At 46.5% G+C, this 21,339-nt stretch overlaps 1 protein-coding gene across 3 annotated transcripts in view; it reads left to right on the top strand.

The window, feature by feature from the left end:
* The window catches only part of STX8 (syntaxin 8), a 224,184-nt gene that overhangs the window by 1,980 nt on the left and 200,865 nt on the right, over positions 1-21,339 (top strand). For 2 of the 3 annotated variants that reach the window (XM_084761867.1, XM_084761868.1), the window contains exons 2-5: positions 539-638; positions 6,241-6,369; positions 7,701-7,795; positions 17,702-17,812. In XM_084761867.1, the coding sequence (XP_084617993.1) occupies positions 539-638; positions 6,241-6,369; positions 7,701-7,795; positions 17,702-17,812 (435 nt within the window). The remainder of the gene's footprint in view (positions 1-538; positions 639-6,240; positions 6,370-7,700; positions 7,796-17,701; positions 17,813-21,339) is intronic. The other variant, XM_084761869.1, reaches the window with a different exon arrangement.

Below are 21,339 nucleotides of genomic sequence, written 5' to 3'. Positions count from 1 at the left end.
TGTGGGGCAGCTGGGGCTAGGACCATTTTAAGAGCCCAGATTGTGGACCAGACTTCTTTTGTTGCTGCTGTTTACTGTTCCCTCTTAGCGAGTCAGCTCTGACTCTGTGTACCTGGTTTCCTCCTGTCTGGGTGCAGGAGGTAATGGTCCCTCCCCCAAAGTGTCCTTGGGCCGGATAACTGACTTGGCATCAGGGAAGCATTTGGATGATACCTGGTGCATAGGAGCGCCATTCAAGACACACTTCTGTTACGGGCCTTTTTGCTCCTCCCTCCCTCCCTCCCTCTATTTCCCCCTCCTTCCTTCCTTCTGTCCTTTTTTTCTTTCTTTTTTGTTTGTTTGTTTGTTTGAGATAGTGTCTCACTAGGTAGCTTTGGCTAGTCTGGTTTTTGAAATATAGACCCAGGCTGGCCTTGAACTCACAGAGATGCACCTGTCTCTGCATGGCTGGGAGTAAAGATGTGCGCCACTGCCACCACCACCCCACCAGGACTTTGATTTAAAGCACTTTAAACCTTTTTGCATGTCTTTGATGCAGGTTCTTAACATACGATTCTACTTGTCAAATTGCCCAAGAAATTGCTGAGAAGATTCAACAACGAAATCAGTGTGAAAGAAGAGGGGAAAAGACACCTAAGGTAACACCTCGGGAGAGTTCACATGTTGAGCTTCGAAGTCTGAACATGTTTCTAGATCTGCGCATGCTGTGTGTGTGTGTGTGCGCACGTGTGTGCGTGCGTGTGTATAAATCTTCAGAGTGTGTTTTGGTATGTTATATCTACTTTTATTTTTTCTCATTTGGTATTATGACGTCTCCTCCAAGATGTAGTTTGTATTTTATTCACTGATTTTTTTTTTATACAACTGCAGCATTTGTACTGTTGATAACTGCCAGCACCCACTCCACAGTGTTCATGGGTATGTGTGTGCCTGTGAAGGCCAGAGGTTGACACTGGTTGTTTTCCTTTGTCTCTTTCCATCTTGTCTTTTTGAGGCTGGGTCTGCCACTGAATCTGGAGCTCTGATATGGCTAGCCTAGCCAGTTAACTCCAGGGACCTTCGGGTGTCCCCCACTCACCCGCTAGTGCTGGGATTACAAATGCATGCTGCTGTGCTTGACTTGTAGGCTCCTGTGTGGCTGCTGGGGACCAAACACAGATTCTCATGCACTGCAGCCAGCCATCTGCCAGCCGCTTGTGTTTCGTTTATAATAACTCCTTAGCCAATTGTTTTTTTTAAAATATTTATTTATTTATTATGTATACAGTGCTCTGCCTGCACGTACACCTGCAGGCCACAAGAGGGCATCAGATCACATTATGGATGGTTGTGAGCCACCATGTGGTTGCTGGGAATTGAACTCAGGACCTCTGGAGGAGCAGCCAGTGCTCTTAGCCTCTGAGCCATCTCTCCAGCCCCTAGCCAATTGTTTTGGCTACCTATTAAGATCTTTATCTCAACCACAAACAGATTGAACAACAAAGCAAAGAAATGAATTCAAGTGCTTTATTATGTGTACAGTAGGACATTCACTCCCCTTTATTTTGCATAGATATCATTTGTCTTATTTTTATTCTTACTTGTCCGGTCTGTTATATATAAAAATTAAAGACAGATGGTAGAATACAAGGTAGCAGGCAGATATTATGCTATACAGAGTTTATTAGATGAGCATGGGGGGAGAAGGAGAAGAGGGGAAGGGGTACCCCAGAGAGAGAGGGGAGGTAGAGAGAGAAGTAGAGAGAGGGGCAGTGACATCACAGGTAGGCAGGCTGAAGCAGAACCCTAACATTCCTACCTTTCCCTATATTTAAAACTGAGGGATGCGGGGAGTTGGAGAAATGCCTTAAAGGTTAAGAGCACCGGCTGCTCTTCCATAGGTCCTGAGTTCAATTCCTAGCAACCACATGGTAGCTCACATCCATCTATAATGAGATCTCCTTCGCTCTTCTGGCATGCAGGTTTACATGCAGGCTGAACACTGTATACATAATAAATAAATAAGTCTTAAAAAATGAGGAACATTGGATTGTTTTTATATAAGGCAAGTTAAAGTATATAAATGTAGGTAATGGAGAAAAGAGATAGAAAAAAAGCAATAGCAGCCAAATGTCCAAATTATATAGTGAGGGGGAAGGAAAAGTTCTGTCCTGAAAGTTTAAGGTAGAGGGCAGGCTGTGTCAGCCATGTCCTGTAGCAGACAGGGACCGAGGATGCTGGGGGAACCTGCAGCTGTCTGTCCCGGGTCTGGAGCACACCATTTCAGCCTTTTGTAAATGGATAAGGAGCGAAGTAATCATCTTAACTACTTCCTGCTGACAGTAGGGCAGCGATAGGGGGTTTAAAAGGCTGAAATGTTGGCCAGGTTCCAGAAGAGCAGGCTGTTGATTTGCTGTCCAGGGTCTGAGAACATCTGTAGCTGGGGAGGGCAATACAGGTCCAGCTAGGAGGAACAATGCAGGTCCAGCTGGCACGATTTCTGAGGTTGGACGGGTGCACTTTTGGGTAGCTGCTTTGACGATGTCCCAGATGTAGGAGGTCTGGCAGGATACTGGAACATATATGTGGGCAGAAGACAAAGTTAGTAGGCTAGGGAGAAAATTTCCTTTAAATGTACATTTGAAACTCTTGGGAGAGCAAAGAGAAAAGGCTTAAGACAATGTTGAACTTTGTGAGAATTTTGGGAGAGCAAAGAAAAACTCTAGATATGGGGGCTTCCTTTCAATATGGGAGCTTTCTTTCATTTACCCAATTGTTGGCAATAATTAAAACAGTTTAGTTTTGGAAATGTCCAAGTTTGGTTGCAGAGGCATGTAAGCTTTAAGGTGAGTGTTCCCAAAGGTGTGTCTGGAAGAACGGACACCTGGATGTTTCCCATGGGGAGGTGAGGTCAGTAAGCCGTCAGGACATCCCCCAAAACAGTTAGTGACCCAAGGGACTGGTGCAGACCAGTTAGTAGCTCATCAGCACTAACCAGTGACCAACAGCCTAGCTCAGTAGGTGAGCTGGCCACAGCCTAACTCAACAGATGAGTTAGCCACAGGGATGTAGCTACAAGTGCACTTGAATTTTTCAGCGGCTGAGAGAGAAAGCTACATCAGGAAACTCACCCGATGGGGACGAGCCTAGTTGAGGGTCAGCAAAGAGGTTGGGTACCTCTGCTCCCAGTGAACCAGAGAGGTGTCAACAGTCTCTCGGACAAAGGACGAAGGGAAGCGTTTTCGTGACTAGGAAGGGAGAATTTAGCTGGTGTTGGGTGTAGAAAGGTGCCATGAGGTAGTTAGGGAAAGGAGAAGGAATCCCACCCCTAGGTGAGAAACTTAGGCTTTGGATTGTATTACTTATCTGGACTCCATTTGACCTGAGAGATGGATTTCCCATAGCTTACAAGAATCCTTTTAAGTTTATAAAGGGAAATAAATTTAGCATCACCACTGTTTGAAATCTGCAGTGAAATACACATTGTTAGACATGAACACACTGTAGGAAAAGCCAGTAGACATATAGCATAGTACAGGCTTGGGAAAAGAACTTTGTGTTAAGAGCACAAATACTCTGAGGCAAGTTTGGAAAGACAGAGACCTTTTTGGCCTCTGTGGAACAGTAACAAAAGGAAATTTAAAATCTTGGAACTATGCTAGGATCGTATAGTGGAATGTTTTAGCATAATTAGATTAATAAATCAGAGCTCCACTGATCAGTCTCAATACTTTGAACAGCTAATACAATAGCATAGCAACAGGAAAAAATAAAGCATCTTTTAGACATGTTGACCTTCATAACTCACATTTACCAACTTAAAAGACATTTTAGAAACACCTTTTTGGACACTTTAAGCAATAGGTAAAATTGACAGTTTGGTCTCCTGCATATGAAGCGAGCTGGGAAGTTACCTGCAGTCTCCCATGATAGAAGCCGGTCATGTGACTATGTGAGCCGAGTATGAATTTAAGACAGACCTGTAGCATCACCCCGTTTGGCGAGGCTGCTGAATCTGAGAGCCATCTGTACTCTGCCAGGTCAAGGCGCTTGGAGGCTGGACATGTGCACAGCTCTTGTGCTGGTTGAACCTCCAGTGACTGGGCACAGAGAACAAGCCTGCGTGTGAGCAGTGACATCCATAGGGCAATTTTATTTGTCTGCTTGATTGTTTAATCTACCTTGGAGTCAAGGTCTTTCTATGTAGCCCAGACTGGACTGGAATGTGCTGTGTAGTCCAGGCAAGTCTTAAACCCTGATCCTACTGTCTCATCTCCTGAGCTCTAGGATTATAGATGTTTGGCATTGTATATGTATGTGAACTTGTTCATGTGTGTATACACATGTGTGTGTCTCCATGTGGAGGCCAGAGCTTAACTTGGGGAATCTTTCTTTTCTTCCCCTCCCCTCTTTTTTAAAAAAAGATTTGTTTGTTTACTTATTATGTACATGGTGTCCTGCCTGCCTGTACATGTGCATGCCCGAAGAGGGCATCAGATCTCACTATAGATGGTTGTGAGCCACCATGTAGTTGCTGGGAATTGAACTCAGGATCTTTGGAAGAGCAGCCAGTGCTCTTAACCCTGGAGCCATCTCTCCAGCCCCCTTGGGTGTCTTTCTTGATTGCTTTTTGTTGTTGTTGTTTGTTTTTAACATTTTAATGGGTTTGTCTGGATTTCACAGCATGCACCCCAGTCTCTTTCATGTCCCAGCCCTTCCATATTTGCCCTCCAGCCTGTAACCTCTCTCCTAAACGAAAATAAAAAAATTAAAATAAAACAAAAACAAAAGCAAGCCACGTTGCTGACCCCTCCGGGCCCGCTCCTGTCAAGTGCCATCTTCTCTCATACACGCCAGGCACAGCTCTGACGTCCTGATACCTCTCCGCTCCTCCGTCTCGCCTGCCTCTCCATCACACAGTGGTACCTCTCCACTCCTCCGTCTCGCCTGCCTCTCCATCACACAGTGGTACCTCTCCACTCCTCCGTCTCGCCTGCCTCTCCATCACACAGTGGTACCTCTCCACTCCTCCGTCTCGCCTGCCTCTCCATCACACAGTGGTACCTCTCCACTCCTCCGTCTCGCCTGCCTCTCCATCACACAGTGGTACCTCTCCACTCCTCCGTCTCTCCTGCCTCTCCATCACACAGTCATCATCGCCGTGGCATTGGGAGCTGCGGTGTGTCATGCAGTGGACCCTTCTGCCAAACAGCTTTACTTGCACATGCTCATTGCAATGAGCCGTTGGTCTGGCTCAAGGCCTCCGGCTTCTGCTACACCATCAATATTGGACCCTCACCGAGACTCCCCTCAGTTCCCCTGCTGTTGCCCAGAGCCATGGGGGGCCTGTGGCTATGGCTCAGCAGGACCAGCCCCTTCAGGAGCTCCAGCAGCTCATAGATGGGGTAGATGTTGGGGCTAGCGGACTCAAGGTCCTGGGTCTGGGCCTGGGAGGTGGCCAATTTGGTCTCTAATTAAACCTGGAATTTACCAACTTGGGTAGATTAGAGGGCTAGTACACCCCATAGATCCTCCTGTCCCTTTATCCCCAGTGCTGGGTATCACTGTGCTTGGCTCCTGGGATTTGAACTCAGGTCTTCATGCTTGCATGCAAGCATCCTACTGACTGAGGCATCTCCATAGCCCTAAGTTGATTCTCTTTAATTTTTCCAAGTAGGTTATTCCCCATCGTAAGTAATGCTTTAATCTCCCTTGAGCCCTTCCACATTTCACCCGTCCTTTTCCTGTAGTTGGGCTCCTCGATCTCAGGTAAAGACACCAGCCAGACAGTAGTGTCTATTCTTAGTTTTTCTTCCTGTTTTAGTTTTCAACTTCCCCACACCGTATTAATCAGATGTTTATTCTATTTTTAACCACTAACAGTATGAGCTTTATTTTTAGGTTTGCTAGCACCAAACCATTCTTAACTTGCAGGAATCAATTCTACTTCATGGTGGCACCTTGTCCTTTTTAACATAATTCTGAGTTTGCTAATGCTTTAATAGAGTTTTTGTCATCCTTGAGTGGGATTGGTGTATGGGGTTTCTATTTGCTTGTTTTGTTTTGTTTCATCTTTTTTCCATTCACACTTCTGTCTGGGGTTATGTTGGCTATAGTACGAGTTGGGTTTTGCATCTTTTTTTCTGAGTTCTGGGAGTTTCTGTTTATCCATAACAAAGGAACTTTTCTCTTGATTATCAAAGATTATTTTCTTACAAAGTTTTAAGAAACCTTAACATTAAGAAATGATCACCTACACAGAGAAACCCTGTGCCAAACAGCAGCAGCAACAACAACAAAAAAAAAAAAAAGAAGAAGAAGAAGAAGAAGAAGAAGAAGAAGAAGAAGAAGAAGAAGAAGAAGAAAGAAAGGATCACTTTTGGCATTACAGTACAGTTAATTTCTGGACTATTCTATTTTTCGGTGACATTTTATTTTATGAGTTGATTTAGAAATGTAAAAATTACATTTATGGGGTGTGTGTGTGTGTGTGTGTTGTGCCTTTCAGATAGAATTTGGGGGTGTCTCTGTGTTGCCAGGCTGGCCCTGAGTTCCTGGATTCAAGTGGTCCCCTTGCTGAAGCCTCTCAGGCCGGGTCCAGGTGTACACTGCTGCACCCAGCAGGCCCCACATCTTGCTTCTTGTCCTTTACTCTGTGAATATGTGGAGCCCTGCATCCCCTCAGCTCCCATCAGCGTGATGGGTGGCTCCCTTGGTGTCCAGGCGGATTAGAACAAAGCTAGTCTTTTCCTGCCTGCTTGCCATGTGTGACCTTGCTCGTGGGGTGGGGCGAGGCAGGCTGGGGGCTCCTGCTTCTCCCTGAGCTACAGAGCTGCTACTTTGTTGTTGTTTGGTTGAGATAGCCTCTCACTGTGCAACTTTGGCTAACCTGGACCTCACTGTGTGAACCATTGCTGACCTCGAACCTTTTGAGATCCTCCTGTCTCCCCAGTGCTGGGATTACAGGCGTACCCCACCATGCCCAGCATAACTGCTACTTTTAGCAAGTGTCAGTGAAAACAGTGGCGTCCTGCCTTTTTAGCATTCCTCTGATTTCATCCATGGTCAAATATGTTTTCATTTAATGGGTATTTTTGTTATTCACATTTCCAAATGTCAGAGCGGGGCCCTCCTTCCCCTTCTTCATCTTCAGAGTCACAGCCAGACATTTCCTCTGGGTTTTTAGGATGATTGGAGAACAGTCACACAGCACTAGAAGAAGAGCCGTGTGCGGTTAACATTCCTTTCATGGAAAAAGAACATGTACTCTCCAGAGTTCGCATGGGCTATAAATACACCAGCGTGTTCAGAGACCGGTCAGGACAGTAATGGGACCTGACACCTTGTCATGCGAAGCGTGGCTGAGGAAGCCGCAGGGTTTGGCTATTGAGCAAGGACTGAGGGAGCACAGTTTCCTGTGTGGCTCCAGGGTGGATAAAACAGTGCGTAAGAAGCCCTGGGGACAGGATTCCAGCTGAGTAGGGAAGCAAGCTGACAGATTCCACTCAGTATCTGTGTCCCCGTGGGGACCAGGTTGCTGTGGGCAGGTGTGCCACGGGTACAGGCTCTGGGTGGGTGGATGGCTAGACCAAGACACCATTGAGAACGTGACAACCCTGAGTGTGCTGCTGGGAGGCTAAGCCTCTGCCCTAGGCCTTTTTAACGTAGCACATGCTGTCCCTCTGAAGCAGTGGACTCAGGCCACGCCCTTCTCTTTGCAGCTTGCCCTGACAATCAGAACTTTGCTGAAGAATCTGAAGGAGAAGATTGACGTTCTGAAGGACTTACTGCTAAGAGCAGTATCAACACGTCAGATGTATCCACGTAAATTCCGCCTTTTCTGGAGTGGGAGGAAAAACAATCTTACGTAAGAAAGGAAGGCATCTGGGCCGCCCAGATTTCCCCACAGCTCGAGGAGGACTTGGTCTCCACACTTTACTCTTGCATTCTGTCTTACGTGTGTGTTCACTGTTTTACAGTGACTGTGCTGGCAAGGGAAGACTTACCTAAGGAATGACTCCGTCCGGGTGTAAGCTCGGCAGGCAGGAGGCTAACGCTTTCAGTCAGTGCTCTGTCTGTGCAGCTGCACACTGCTCTGTCTCCTGCCGTGAGGATGGCTAGCCACTGCTCCAAGCACAGGACTTCCATGATAATCCTGAGCAGTGATTCCCTGCTGGACTTTGAGAACATTTCCTCCCCCCCCCCCCCCGCCCCTTTGAGACAGAGTCTCAGCAGCCCAAGCTGGTCTCGAACTCACTTTGTAGCCAAGGAATGCCTGACCCTCCGCCCTCGCCCGAGAACTCAGATAAAGGCATACTCCAGGGCAGCTGGTTTTGTGTGGTGCTGGGGATGGATCTCAGGGCCTTGCGCATCCCAGTCGGATGCTGAGCAATGTGTCAGCCCTCGGGAGGTCTGGCAGTCGTTTTTACTTTGTAAAATTTCAGCTGCAGACTAGTGAGATGTGGCTTGCCTGCCTGATTCTCTTAGGGACACAGATGCATGTCCCTAGTTTGGGAGTTTTTGGGGGTGAAGAGTGTGTTGGGATTTTGTTAAGGCAAATTGGTCATCTTAACCTCTTGTAAGCTGTCAAGTACTCAGGCCTTTATTTTTAAGCTATGTGTGGTTGTACACATCTGTAATTCCAGTACTGAGGAGTGAGGGGAGGCAAGATAGTGTTAAAGGCTAGCCTGGGCTACAGAGTGAGCTTGAGGCTACCCTGAGCTACATAATTAGGCACCCCACCCCACCCCAACCCTGTCTCAAAACAAACATTTAAAAAAGAAATTCACAATGTAACCTGTTAGCTAAATTAATTCTTCAAACCTAGTTTATATTGAGTTGAAAACTGACCCCACAGTTGCATTTTTTAAAATTGTCTATGATTCAGGCCAAAGATCTGACTTTTAGTATCAGGAAACCATGTGTCCTGGCTTTGAGTGTAGGGAAATGTAGGAATACAGCTTTTTTTTAAAAAAAAAACAAAACAATTGAAGGTTTTTCAAAAGCTTGGTGTCTCCTAAATGAACCTGGTCACATTAGCAGGAAGGTCAGTTAGTTGCCTGGTTTTCCAAATGTTCAATTACTAATCTACTGAGGTTTCAAATAAAAGGCTAATTTTAGTAAACAATGGGGCCTTCTTTCAGACACAATTGGAATATTCTGGTTTGTAATTTTACCCTCCATGCCTGTTAGTCTGTTACATAAAGAGCTTTTATTTTACCCCAGCCAACAACAGGTCTTAATCCATAGACCTTGTGGTGTCCGATGGCCAGGCTGGGTCCTCTTCTTTCAGAAGTCAGTTCTGGGAAGTTTGCACTACACTTAGGGTGCAGGACTCATTTTAGTGTAGCCAATAGCACATACGCCAAAGGGTGGCTAAATACTGTTCCAGGTCTGAATATATATGTGTGTGTGTGTGTGTGTGTGTGTGTGTGTGTGTGTGTGTGTGTGTATGCCAAACCTGTAGAGCAAGAGGCCTATATAACTCAAGAACTCTATTTCCCATTAACAGCCCCTGCTAGACCACAAAGTGAGAATACTAAATGTATAGTAACGGGCTTCATTGATCTCAACGATTTCAGCCTGACCATCTGTTATCATGGATTTTTGGTTTTGTGTTGATTTCAGGATGACTTCCCCTTATTAACACTACATGCCAAACATACTGGTCTCTATTTAAAACAGTGGTTCTCAACCTGTGGGTCCTCAGCCCCTTTGGGGGCCACCTATCAGGTATCCTGCATACCACTGGGCATGGTGGCGCACACCTGTAATCCCAGCACTCAGGAGGCAGGTGAATCATTGAGTTCAAGGCCAGCCTGGTCTTACAAAGCCAGTTCAGGACAGCCAAGGCTACACAGAGAATCCCTGTCTCAAAAACAAAACAAAAACAAAAAAAACACAAAACACAAACAAAACAAAAACAAAAACAAAAAAAACTCCCCCCCAAACCCTAGATATCCTGTATATCATCTGCTTCCATTACAATTAATAACAGTAGTGAAATTACAGTTATGAAGTAGCAACGACATAATTTATCATAGGGGGTGTCCCTACAACATGAGTGGTATTGAAGGGTTGCAGCATTAGGAAGGTTGAGATCTGCTGATTTAAAACATTAGCAAAGTTTGAAAGAACATGAAAATGGGTTATTTGGTATTTCCCAAGGGGGAAAAAAAACCGAAACACAACATCAACTGGATTATAAAAGCTTTTTTAATTCTCTTTTTTTCTCCAAATAATTTTTTTTTTTTGTGGGTAGAGAGGGTGACATTCAGATCAAAAACCACACGGGGGCGCTCTTACACCTGTTTTCAGGGAAGCCGCCGTTTTGTAGACTGGAAAAGGAGGTGGTGACTCCCATCATGTTAACAACTTTTTTGTTAGCTTGTTTGGTGCTGGGGGTTGAACCTAGAGGCCTGGGCATGCCAAGTATGTGTTCTACGGCTCTGGCCCCAGACAGCGTCTTTTAGTCCTCCATATCTCCTTCCTCTTAAACATTTTTTTGTTTTGTTTTGTTTTGTTTTTCGAGACAGGGTTTCTCTGTGCAGCCCTGGCTGTCCTCCTGGACTACCTTTGTAGACCAGGCTGGCCTCGAACTCATGGCGATCCACCTGCCTCTGCCTCCCAAGTGCTGGGATTAAAGGTGTGCGCCACTACCGCCCAGCTTAAACATTTTTAATAACTCAAGTTTTCCTCAAGACTTAAGCCATTTCAGATGGACACGCATCAGCCCTAACCGCTTCATATGCTTGGTCTGGGTGATTCCTTTTCTTCTTTATACAAAAGGTAATTTGGCCAGGTCAGCCTTGGCCCTCATGTCACAGAAACAGGTGGAGAGACTCCAACATCCCAGCAGTGGGTTTTAAAAGAGGAATCCTGAATACATCAATAACTTGCCCAGAACCTTACAGCCAGGCATGAAGAGTCAGATTCAAATACATAACTGTCTGGCCCCAAATTTAAAGCTGAATTCTGTCCTTTAGTAGAAATAATATAGTCAGGTTTCACCTGGTGCACCTTTGACTCAGATTCTCTATTAACTGCATGTTGCTATCACACAGATGCTCATGAACTTTCTTAGTCACTGAAGGGTTAAGCAATGTTCACTGTGACATGTTACATCTTTTTATTTATATATATACTATTCTGCCTGCATGTACTCCTGCAGGCCAGAAGAGGGCGCCATATTACAATACAGATAGTTGGGAGCCACCATGTGCTTTCTGGGAATTGAACTCAGGACTTCTGGAAGAGCAGCCAGTGCCCTTAACCTCTGAGCCATCTCTCCAGCCCCCATGTTAGTTATATCTTACGATATCATGATCCTTAGTTTTAAAAAGGCCATAAATACCAGTAGAATCCGTGTGCGGTTGCTCGCGCCTGTAATCCCAGTAATGATATATCACATTGTTTCCTGGAAAGTGGCTATGTTGTTGTTTTGGTTTTTTTCAAGAGGAAAGCTGTGTGCTTTGACTCTGGTAACTCATCAATAAGACAGAGTCCTGCAGTCTGAGCACTCAAAGGTCTCATCCTGTAGCCCAGGCAGGCTTAAAACTCACTATGTAGCCCAGGCTAGCCTTAAGCTTTAAGCAGTTCCCCTGCTTCTCAGCCCCTGAAGTGCTGGGGTTACAACCGTGGGCCACCCTGCCCAGCACAGCGTTCACTTCTATTCCCAGCTTCTCTGTGATAGTAATTTCAGTTGCCTCACTGGGTTGCAAGAACACCTCGTGCTGTGGGAGGCTTTGTGTGGGTTTTCACGTAGTACTAAAAATATTCTCACCTGGCTTTTCATGGAGCTCTCCCTTTGTTTGCTAGCTTTTCAAAATCAGCACCTTCACACACACACACCCTCTTTTTAACAATGTGTCTGTGTGAGTGTGTCCGCTCCTGTGATGATCTTGACATGGGTCCTGGGAACTGAACTCAGGTCCTCTGGCGAGCAGCAAGTGCTCCTAACTGCTGACCCACCTCTGCAGCCCCAGCTTTGACTTTCTTAAGAGAGTTAAAACAGTCTTTTTACCAAAGTATTCAGTATCAAAGGTATTTTGGTACCTTCTGTAAAGAGACTGTTTTCACTCTCTTAAGAAAGTCAAAGCCAGGGCCGCAGAGGTGATTTGGCTGTGAAGTCGGCACTGTCTTGAGGACCACACAGAGCTGAGGCTGAAGGCCAACCCTCTTCACTGTGAGGGGCCTGGTGATTGAACTTACATCCTCAGGCTCTGTGGCAGGCACCGTTCACAACCGAGCCAGCTCGCCAACCCCAAGACTAAATACTAGTGGTTGCTAAAAAATGTAAGTCCCATGAATATATTTTCTAACAGCTCCCCCCCCCCACTTGTTGAGCTTCCTAAAGGATCCCAGTAGGCTGAGTGCTCTGCTGGGTGTAGTGGAGAATCTGGGCTTAGGCTCACAGGCAGTAGGGATCAGGCATCTGAGATCAGTTCCATCTGTTGGCTAGATTACATGAAAAATTATCCTCGCCAGTGGCAAAGCGCATAGCAACTAGTTAGAGCTGCCCCCTGGTTGTCGGTTCTCTGTCTTTGCTTGTTACTCACCAAGTTAGCGGAAGAGGAGGCACCTGGCACCAGCCCGCAACTGGGTCCTCTATCCTACTTACCTTTCCTAGCCCTAGGCGCACATAGCTTACACATGTGCACATCCATGCATTGTAGATCAGAGATGGCACAGTCACCTTGTTCCCTCCACTTCCCCTCCATCTGTCTCCTTGCTGGGGGGGCACAGGGGGTGTCTGCTGTTTCCGTATGTTAAAATGAAATATAAAATGAAGAGGCAGTGTGGCTAATTGTGCAGTTTTCCAAGCTTCAGCGGGAGTCTCCAGGGATATCCTGCATTGGCATGCTAGGCTGTGTCCCTCACTGAAATAATGAGGGACCAGAAGTATTTCGGATCTAGGAATATTAATACGTACATGATGAGACATCTTGGAACGGGACTTGACTGTAAGAATGAAATGTATGTTTACTTTACACATAGCCTAGAGTTCATTTTACAGACTATTTAAAATAATTTTGTGCATGAATCAAAGCTTCATGTTATGAAAATTTCCACCTGGGTATCACAATGAAGTGCTCAAAAGCTAACGAATTTCAGAGCACTTGAGCCTTTGGATTTTGAGGTCAGAGACACTCCTGCTGTGCCCGTACTGTTTTAAAACAGGACCGGAAAGCAGTGCTGGCTGCCCTGGGGTGGGGAAAGCTCTGGATGTTTAGCATCCAGCAAGCGAAGAGGAGGAAGTCCTGGCGTAGAGTAGACCGAGCTGGGCTGTAGCCTAAACAGATCGTTTGTGCTGGTTCTCAATTTCCTGTCAGAGAAAACAGTGAGACTAGGACCAGGGATCTGTGTGGCCCCTCTAGCGCCGGCCTTCTGCAGTTACTGATGAGCAGACACAGACACCAGGTCCTGCTGCCTTCACATTGCTCCCAAGAGCTGCCTCGTCCCACGTGTTACTTTAAATCTGTAACCTGCGTCTCTTACATTTTCAGAACATAGTTTTATAGGTTTTTATTATTGTAAAAGTACTTTCTGCTAATCCACTAATCCATTTCTTGTTTTGTTTTGTTTTACCAAGAACTCCTTTTTCTCCCACAATGCATCCTGTCCCATCTCATTCTTCATAATCTGTGATGTGAATAGTTGGGCTTTCTTGTCTCAGACTTTCCCAGGCAGGGAATACACACATATATGCACACATGCATACATAGTTTAAATGAATGTGGAATTCTTCAGGTAGTAAAGGGAGTACTTTGTACTATGTTCCTGGGTCTTTTGTTTCTTTTTAGTGCATACACCATGGTTGAACACTGTGGGTCTTGGAGCTTATTCCATGTAAAACAATTCCCATAATGCCCTCTGCCCTTGCAAGTACCCAGAGCTGTCAGCCACCACCGTCACCACTCATAAGCAGCTCCTCTTTTCAACTTGAAATCACAGCATTGCACGGACGCCTTAGTTCCCTGTTGGTGGGTGTTCAGGACGCTTCCGGTGAACTTCTGTGCTCTCAAGCCCTCGCATATGCATATCTGAGTGGATCTGTTGGGACTGTCACTTTGAGGTTTTGTTCGGTTCATAGAAGGCGGCCTGGCAGTTGGTTGCATTCCCCTCAGGGAGATGGGCAAGTGCCTGCTCTCTGAGTCCCTCTCCAGGCTTCTTGCCAGCCTTCTAATGTGATAGTTAAAGGTGGGATCTTGGAGCTTGTGTTTCTTTTACGCACGTGCAACTGTCTTTCCCCTAGAGGTTGCAGTGACCCCGTTCTTTGTTGTATTATGCCCTTTGCCTACGTTTTGTCACTAGCAATTTTATTTTGCAGAGACGTTACCTTTTATATAATTGGACCGCGGAGATGGCTCGGTGGATAAAGTGCTTGCTTTGCAAGCCTGGGGACCTGAGTTTGGGCCCCCACCCCTCACACAAAAGCCTGGCACAGTCGGGTAAGTCAGGGATCTCTGGGTTCAGTGAGAGGCCCTGTCTCAAAATTGAAGTGGAAAGCGATACAGGAAGATGCCCAAGGTATACCTCTGGTCTCCCTGTGCGTATGAACTGTTCATACAGATATCATACACACACACACATACACACACACACACACACACACACACTCACACACACACACACACCATGTTTTATGTGGTCACATCTTCTAGGTTTTTCTTAAATATCTGTAGATTTTCATTCTTTCCTAGAAAGATTTTTCTCATTCAAGATTATTAAAATATTCTTCTATGAGCTGGGCAGTGGTGGCGCACACCTTTAATCCCAGCACTTGAGAGGCAGAGGCAGGTGGATCCCTGTGAGTTTGAGGCCAGCCTGGTCTACAAAGCAAGTCCAGGATAGTCAAGGCTACACAGAGAAACCCTGTCTCAAAAAGCCAAAAACCTAAAAACCAACCAAACAAAATATTCTTCTATGCATTCTCCTAATAATGCTTGTACAGGTTTGTCTTTTAATGTTCAGATTCCAGAGCCATTTGAATTTGTTCATAATTTTAACACTGGACGTTTGCTCATTGTACATATGTCCAGTGAATGTTTACTTGGGAGGTTGGATACTGAAATCTCTACAAACTGAAAGGTCGGTGGGGGAGTTAAACAACATCTAGGGAAGACGAGCTGATATTGAGACACAACTAATAGCCCCACAACGTAGAATTTCCATTTTGCTGTGTTCTGTGTAATTCTTGTCTTAGCTTCTGTTTTCTCCCCACCTCATCGCCCAAGGAACTTTGTTTACATTAAATAAAAGCTTTCTGCTTTATTAACAGTTTATCAGTAATTTGAAAGACATAGATACTTGTTTTCGATTGGCAGTGATCAAAAGGCTAATATTTCGCCTTTTGTTTTTAACTAAAGAAGAGGAATATTTGAGGTTTCTGTTTCTTAGTTACGGTTGCTATTTCCTGATTTCCACGATGGGGACTTGGTGACTGCCATCACTGGGAAGTGGAAAAGTCATGGTAGTGATTTGACCCAGGGAAATGTGGCATGTTGGACTCTTGAGAGATTCATTTATTATTATTATTTTTTAATATGTAGAATGACTATGGCTCAAAGACTTCGGTTTAGGAGATTTATGATTTTTCTAATAACTCTTACTGAGGGAGGGTTTTTGTTTTTTTTGTTTTTTTGGCCTAGATTTGTTTATTGTTCCTACTAGCTAGCCAGTGCTTTTCTGTACAAAATTAACAGCAGAACTTGTAGATCCTTGAGCTATGCATTTCCCTCCCAGGCAATAGTGATGCTAATCCTTGGTTCTGTTGAGTTCTCAGAAACTTTTTGGGCCTGAACATAATGTTTTGTAACCCCTTTAAAGTTTGCTATTACATGTATTTATCTGTGTATGTACTGTATGCTTGTGTGGGCACACTTACACTGTGGTGCACATGTGGCAGTTAGAGGCCCTGAGGGAATCAGTCCTTTTCTTCCACCACGTGGGTCCCAGGAAGCAAACTCAGGGCCTCGGGCTCGGTGGTCAGCACCTTCCCCGCTGACCCATCTCACCAGCCCCTTATGATCCTTTTCTACGAAGAAGAGAATATGTCACCTGAAGCAGTGTCTCTACTCTTGTTGCCACAATAGGTGTGGGTGGCCGGTGGCCTGCTTCATGTTGCCAGCCTTTCAGATGTGTGTTAACACCCACTTGGTTCAAAACAAAACAAACACACAACCCAAAAAATAAAAATCAAAGTCACACACAACAAGGGCTTATTGAAAGGGCTTATTTTCCTTTTTGTGTCTGAGGTCAGACACATTTTTCCAAAACTGTTTACTTCCTGTAGCCCATCCTTGATGGAGTTTTCTTCAACATTTCGTTTGCCTTTCTTGGTGTGTGTGTGTGTGTGTGTGTGTGTGTGTGTGTACATGGATGAGGAGGCCAGAGGGCAATGTCGTGTGTTTTCTTCCCCTCTCACCTCACGTCTTTCTTTGATAGAGGTCTCTCGGTGAGCCCCATTCAAGGATTTGGCTAGACTGGGCAGCCACTTCCCATCAGGGCTGGGGTTAGAGGTGTGCACCACTGTTAGAGGCTCTGCTTTCCAAAGACATTGGCAATCCAGACTCAAGCCCTCAGGCTCGCAGGCCAAGCAGGCCATCCACCGAGCCCTTCCTCAGTTCCGTTTCCGAGCGCACAGAACTTTGCGCCTAATATTTTGTTTCAAGAAAGTTAGCAAGTAGGCCTTGGCTGCCCACAGTTCACACTCTGTGTAACCCTGCCCCCGGGAGGCTGAGGAGGAGTTGGAGACCAGCCTGGCCACCCAGTAACTCTGTCTCAGGGAGACAAACAAAAAAAACCAGTTTTGGATTGGCTGAGGGTGTGGCTTGGCAGTAAATCCAATGGCTCTGGAGAAACAGCCACGGCCAGTGGCGGCTTCAGCGAGTAAAACACTGGCCATGCAGGCCCGGAGGTCCGAGTCGGGTCCTGGGAGTCCACGTAAAGGTGGAGAAGAGGAGAGACCCCACAGTTGTCCTCTGACCTTTACATGACCCCCTCTTCTCCCTATCAACACACACAACAACAACAACAACAATAAAGACGCAGCCGTCTCCACAGGTGAAACTCTGCCCTTAGGACCCTAGTCTGCCACACTTACTGGAGTAACCCATCAGATACAGCTCTCGTGTAGTTCCTCACAAAGATCCCGTAGTATTTTTAACTAATGAGTCGGCAGAAACAGCTTTCACAGCGCATTGTCACACAAAAGCAGCCTTGAGGAAGCTTCCGATGGAGCTATTACACACGGTGGAGACCCTTCCTCCTTTCCAAATCTTAGCTTTTGCAGGCAGTGTGCTTTGCCCAGGCAGTGTGCTTTGGGTTTGCTTTTGCACTGCTGAGACTCATCCAGGCCCCAGCTTAGAGTATCAGTGAGTGTGCTAACACCCTTAGATGCTAACACCTGTGGCTGAAGGGCTCATGGATCCAGACTGCCGTGGTAGACTGCTCACTGGCAAAAGAAAACAAATTAAAAGTCTTCACCTCGTGCACTTTTCAGTGATCTATGTCAGTGTCTGAGAATTATCCGTTTGCAGAGGTACAGTGACGGTCAATTACCTGAAGGACTGAAAGAAACTGAAAGTCAGGAAAAGAAAACAGAGTCTTCCTGGTAGCGGTGGGCGGAGCCTGTAATGGCTGCAGGTGACCTGAAGGGTTAATAGCGGCATAGGGCAATGAGCTAAGCCATCCACTCTTGGTCCTTAACAACCAACTGCAGAACACAACTGGAGGGGGATCGAAGACAGAACCTTCTGGATGACCTCGTCACCCGAGAGAGACTGCTGCTGGCTTCGTTTAAGAACGAGGGTGCAGAGCCGGATCTGATCAGGTAGGATGCTTTCATTTACAGGGATACCCCGCCCGGGCCCTGAGGACTGATGTGCAGTTACGTCAGCTGTTTTCAGCATCGTTCCTGTTCTTTATAAAACCTGCGTGTTTACAGCGTCTGATGGTATCTTCCTACTGGGCTTAGTTTTCATTAATTTCCAGGATTCAGTAAGCCTGGTGTGTTCAGCTTACGCTTATGGTAGGTGGGGCATACTTAATGGACGTTATAGCCAGAAATAGTCTTTTGCATTCTCTGGGTTTTCTGCCTGGTAAACTACTGAAGTTGGCTTGTTGAAAATGGTGTCCTGGTGAGACTAGGGCGGAGGTCACAGTGAGAAGGGGGTTCCCGGCTGTCTTCTCCTCCAGGTTCCCCCTGGGCCTGTGATTGGCACTGCATATAGCAGACAGCTGTGCTGACCTCCGCCTCCATAGCCCGGGCTAACGAAGGATACATTGTTACATCTTTAGCCTCTCCCTGCTTCTGGAACTTAAATTCGAGGTTGGGAGCATCACTGAAGGAAAGGAACTCAGAAGAAAAACCTCTCTCTTCAGTGCTCTAGCAGGGAGCCAGCGATGCATCCATGGTAGAGAGTCAGGGGAATCAGCTTCTGCCTACTTCTCAGGGAGCCACGCCCACCTCAAATGGTCACTCCAAGCTGGGGTGGGTGGTGCCAGGAGGCTGTCATAAACAGCTAGGCTTGCAATCCACAGTCCTAGGACAAGTGAGCCGCAGGGGGAGTAGCAGCCCATTTCTGTTGGTCCCGTGCTTCTCAGGCACAGGTAAGCCAAGGCGTCAGAATTTTTGAAATATAGAAAGCAAGGTGAAGTGAAGTTGTTTTTGTGAATACTGAAGTTGGGGTTAGGCATCAAGGAGTCGTGTCCTGGGCAGGGTTTGAACATGCAGGCAGGGGCCACCTAACTCAGGCTCCTTAGTGCTCTCTGGCATAGGTGTGTGTGTGTGTGTGTGTGTGTGTGTGTGTGTGTGTGTGTGTGACGTGATGAGGACTAATGGTTCAGATTGGTGGACCAAGACAGGTGAGCAGAGGGATTCAAGGTGAGAAGAACCAGTAAGAGCCTTCACCTTTGTGAGAAAGAGAAGGAAGTAACAGGCCAAGTGTAGTTGCCCACCCCTGGGAACCTGGGTGCTTGTGAGACTGAGGGGGGACTGCTGGGATTTGTAGGCCAGCCTGGGCCACAGTGAGACACTGGAGAGGGGGGGGAGCGGAGGTAACAGGCAATTGGTGGGAAATGGAGGGAGAATGGTAGCCAAGGGAGGGTGGGCTGAGGCCAAGGAGCGGCTTGACCCCCCCCCCCATGTGACGGTGGACATGACCACGGTGGACAGTGATCCTTAGCATTTGGTAAGAAGCTGTGAGCACCAGACTGTAGTAATTGCTCTTCATTAACTGCCATTTGATAATGCCAAGGGGCCCCCTGAAGAACGAGAAGCTACGTGGTTCGGGTTTTCTTGTTCCTGCCCCATCTTACCTGTCCTCTATCCCTCTCGCAGGCATGGCATCTCTGTATCTCGGCATCTCTCATCACTTCCACCCTGGTTTCAGGTCAAGCCTTCAGAATCGCAGCTCCCAGCTTGTGGATTAGTGTCAGTGTTTTCACAAGGTCTTGGGTGACTTGAAAATGACTGCCTTGTGCCTCCCCTCCCCCTATTTTTCTGTGCCAGGGTCTCACTGTGCAGTTTTAGACCTGAGACTCTATGTAGACCAGGCTGGACTTGAACTCACAGAGATCCTCCTTCCTCCGCCTTCCCTAGGCAGAGAAAGGAAAAGCAAAAAGTGCAAACACCTGCCGTGCACCCACTGAGGTCTAAATGGCAGTGAGTCTGGGGAGGCTCCTGGAGGAACCCAGCAGGTAGCAGGTTAGCCTGTGTGCCCCGTCAGAGAGCGGCAGGCACTGCTAACTCAGCAGCTCCTTATAGTATCACCTCTCAGAAGGAGGCAGGAGGGTAATCAGTTTTAAAGTCGATCTGCTGGAGAGGTTGGCGTTTAGATATAAAATCTTTTAGGAGGGATTTTTTTTAACCATTTGTGTGTGCACACGCATGCGCATCTGTGTAGATATATGCACATGAGTGCAGGTGCCCTTGAAGCCATAGGCATCAGACCCTGTTGGACTTGAACCTAATGGTGGTTTTAGGTCTCCCAGTGTAGGTGCTAGGAACTGAACTCGGGTCTTCTGCAAGAGCAGTACAGGGTTGTAACCATTGAGTCATCTCTCCAGTCCCCAGATATCAAACTGTAACCTTTACATAACCGAAAGAGCTGGACCAGGCGGCGTAGTAGGCCCTCAGTCATGTGGGGTTCCAGTTCATTGATTTTAAAACTGGACCACGAATTCTGTTCTGCCCCCTCCGCCTTTTAATTGTCAGGACCAGATAGGGGATGAGCAGTAAGAGCTTTGTGGACAGTGGAATGTGTAAAGGAGATGCCATCACCGGAGCATTGTGACTCCACCGGGTCAGGGGAAGCTCGTGCTGCTGCCAGGCATGAGGACCTTTGAAGGAGAGAGGAGAGAGAAACATGTTTTTTGTTTAGCTCACAAGTGGGGGATGAGAAAAAGACTTGTGAGAGAGCAGGTGATGTTTATATCTCCTTAGAAGTCGAACCACCCTGTGGGGGAGATTGGTTGTTAACCAGCTGAAAAACATCCTTGAACAAATACTGAGAGGAGGTATAAATGTGAGCCAAAAACAAGAGGCAGGGCCTTTGGATACTTGGGATAGTTTTGTCTGTTCATCACTTTGAGCCACTTCTAGAGACAACTGCTTGAGGGAAGGCTTTGGGGCTCCCTGCTTCTGCTGAGGTTCCGGGTTCTGGTTACTCCAGGTTCCAGCAGAAGAAATCCTGCTGATTACACCAGGAGAATCATTCCTCAGAACTGATATCCTTATGGTTTTGTTATTGTATTCTTTAATCTCCTTATCCTATTGTTTACGTTAGTCGGGTTATAAGTGACGTACTCTAGGTTAATAGGTTCGTAAAGAAATATATTTGCTAAAAAAATTGAGCCTACAGACCTGTCTCTCACCTGTCACATGCTTGCCTCCTTGGCCAATCTTTTTCATGTGCTGCCCCTGGTTCTGCTCAGCCTTCCAGCTGTCCCCTTCCAGGACCCAGGGTGCTGCCTGGTGCCGTGTTCACTAGCAGACAGTCTTAGGTCAGTTCCAGCTGGAGGACCAGTGTTGAGTAGGAGCTTCTCTTCCATGTACGTTATTCGGACTCCTCAGATCCTAGGATTTAAACCAAAGCAAATGAATTGATGGGGGGCATTTCAGAGAACTTGGCAGGATCAGAGCAAAGGTGGCTTTGGTTTTGGTTGGAGGCCTGAGGATCTTTTAATTCTGTCCCTAGGGCTGCCGCCTGCTGGTCCTCTGTATTAAGGTTGATCAACCCACCTAGGCACATTAGTTTGCTGGTAAATGGCTGGGGTGTCTTGGGGACAGAGCGACCAGACCGAGAAGAAACGAAAACAATGATACATGAATTGCAGAGGTTGCAATAACTTTTAAGG

The sequence above is a fragment of the Acomys minous genome (genome assembly GCF_964271855.1).
Source record: "Acomys minous genome assembly, chromosome: 16".
NCBI classification, from domain to species: Eukaryota; Metazoa; Chordata; class Mammalia; order Rodentia; family Muridae; genus Acomys; species Acomys minous.
This window is presented reverse-complemented; position numbering and strand designations above follow the sequence as displayed.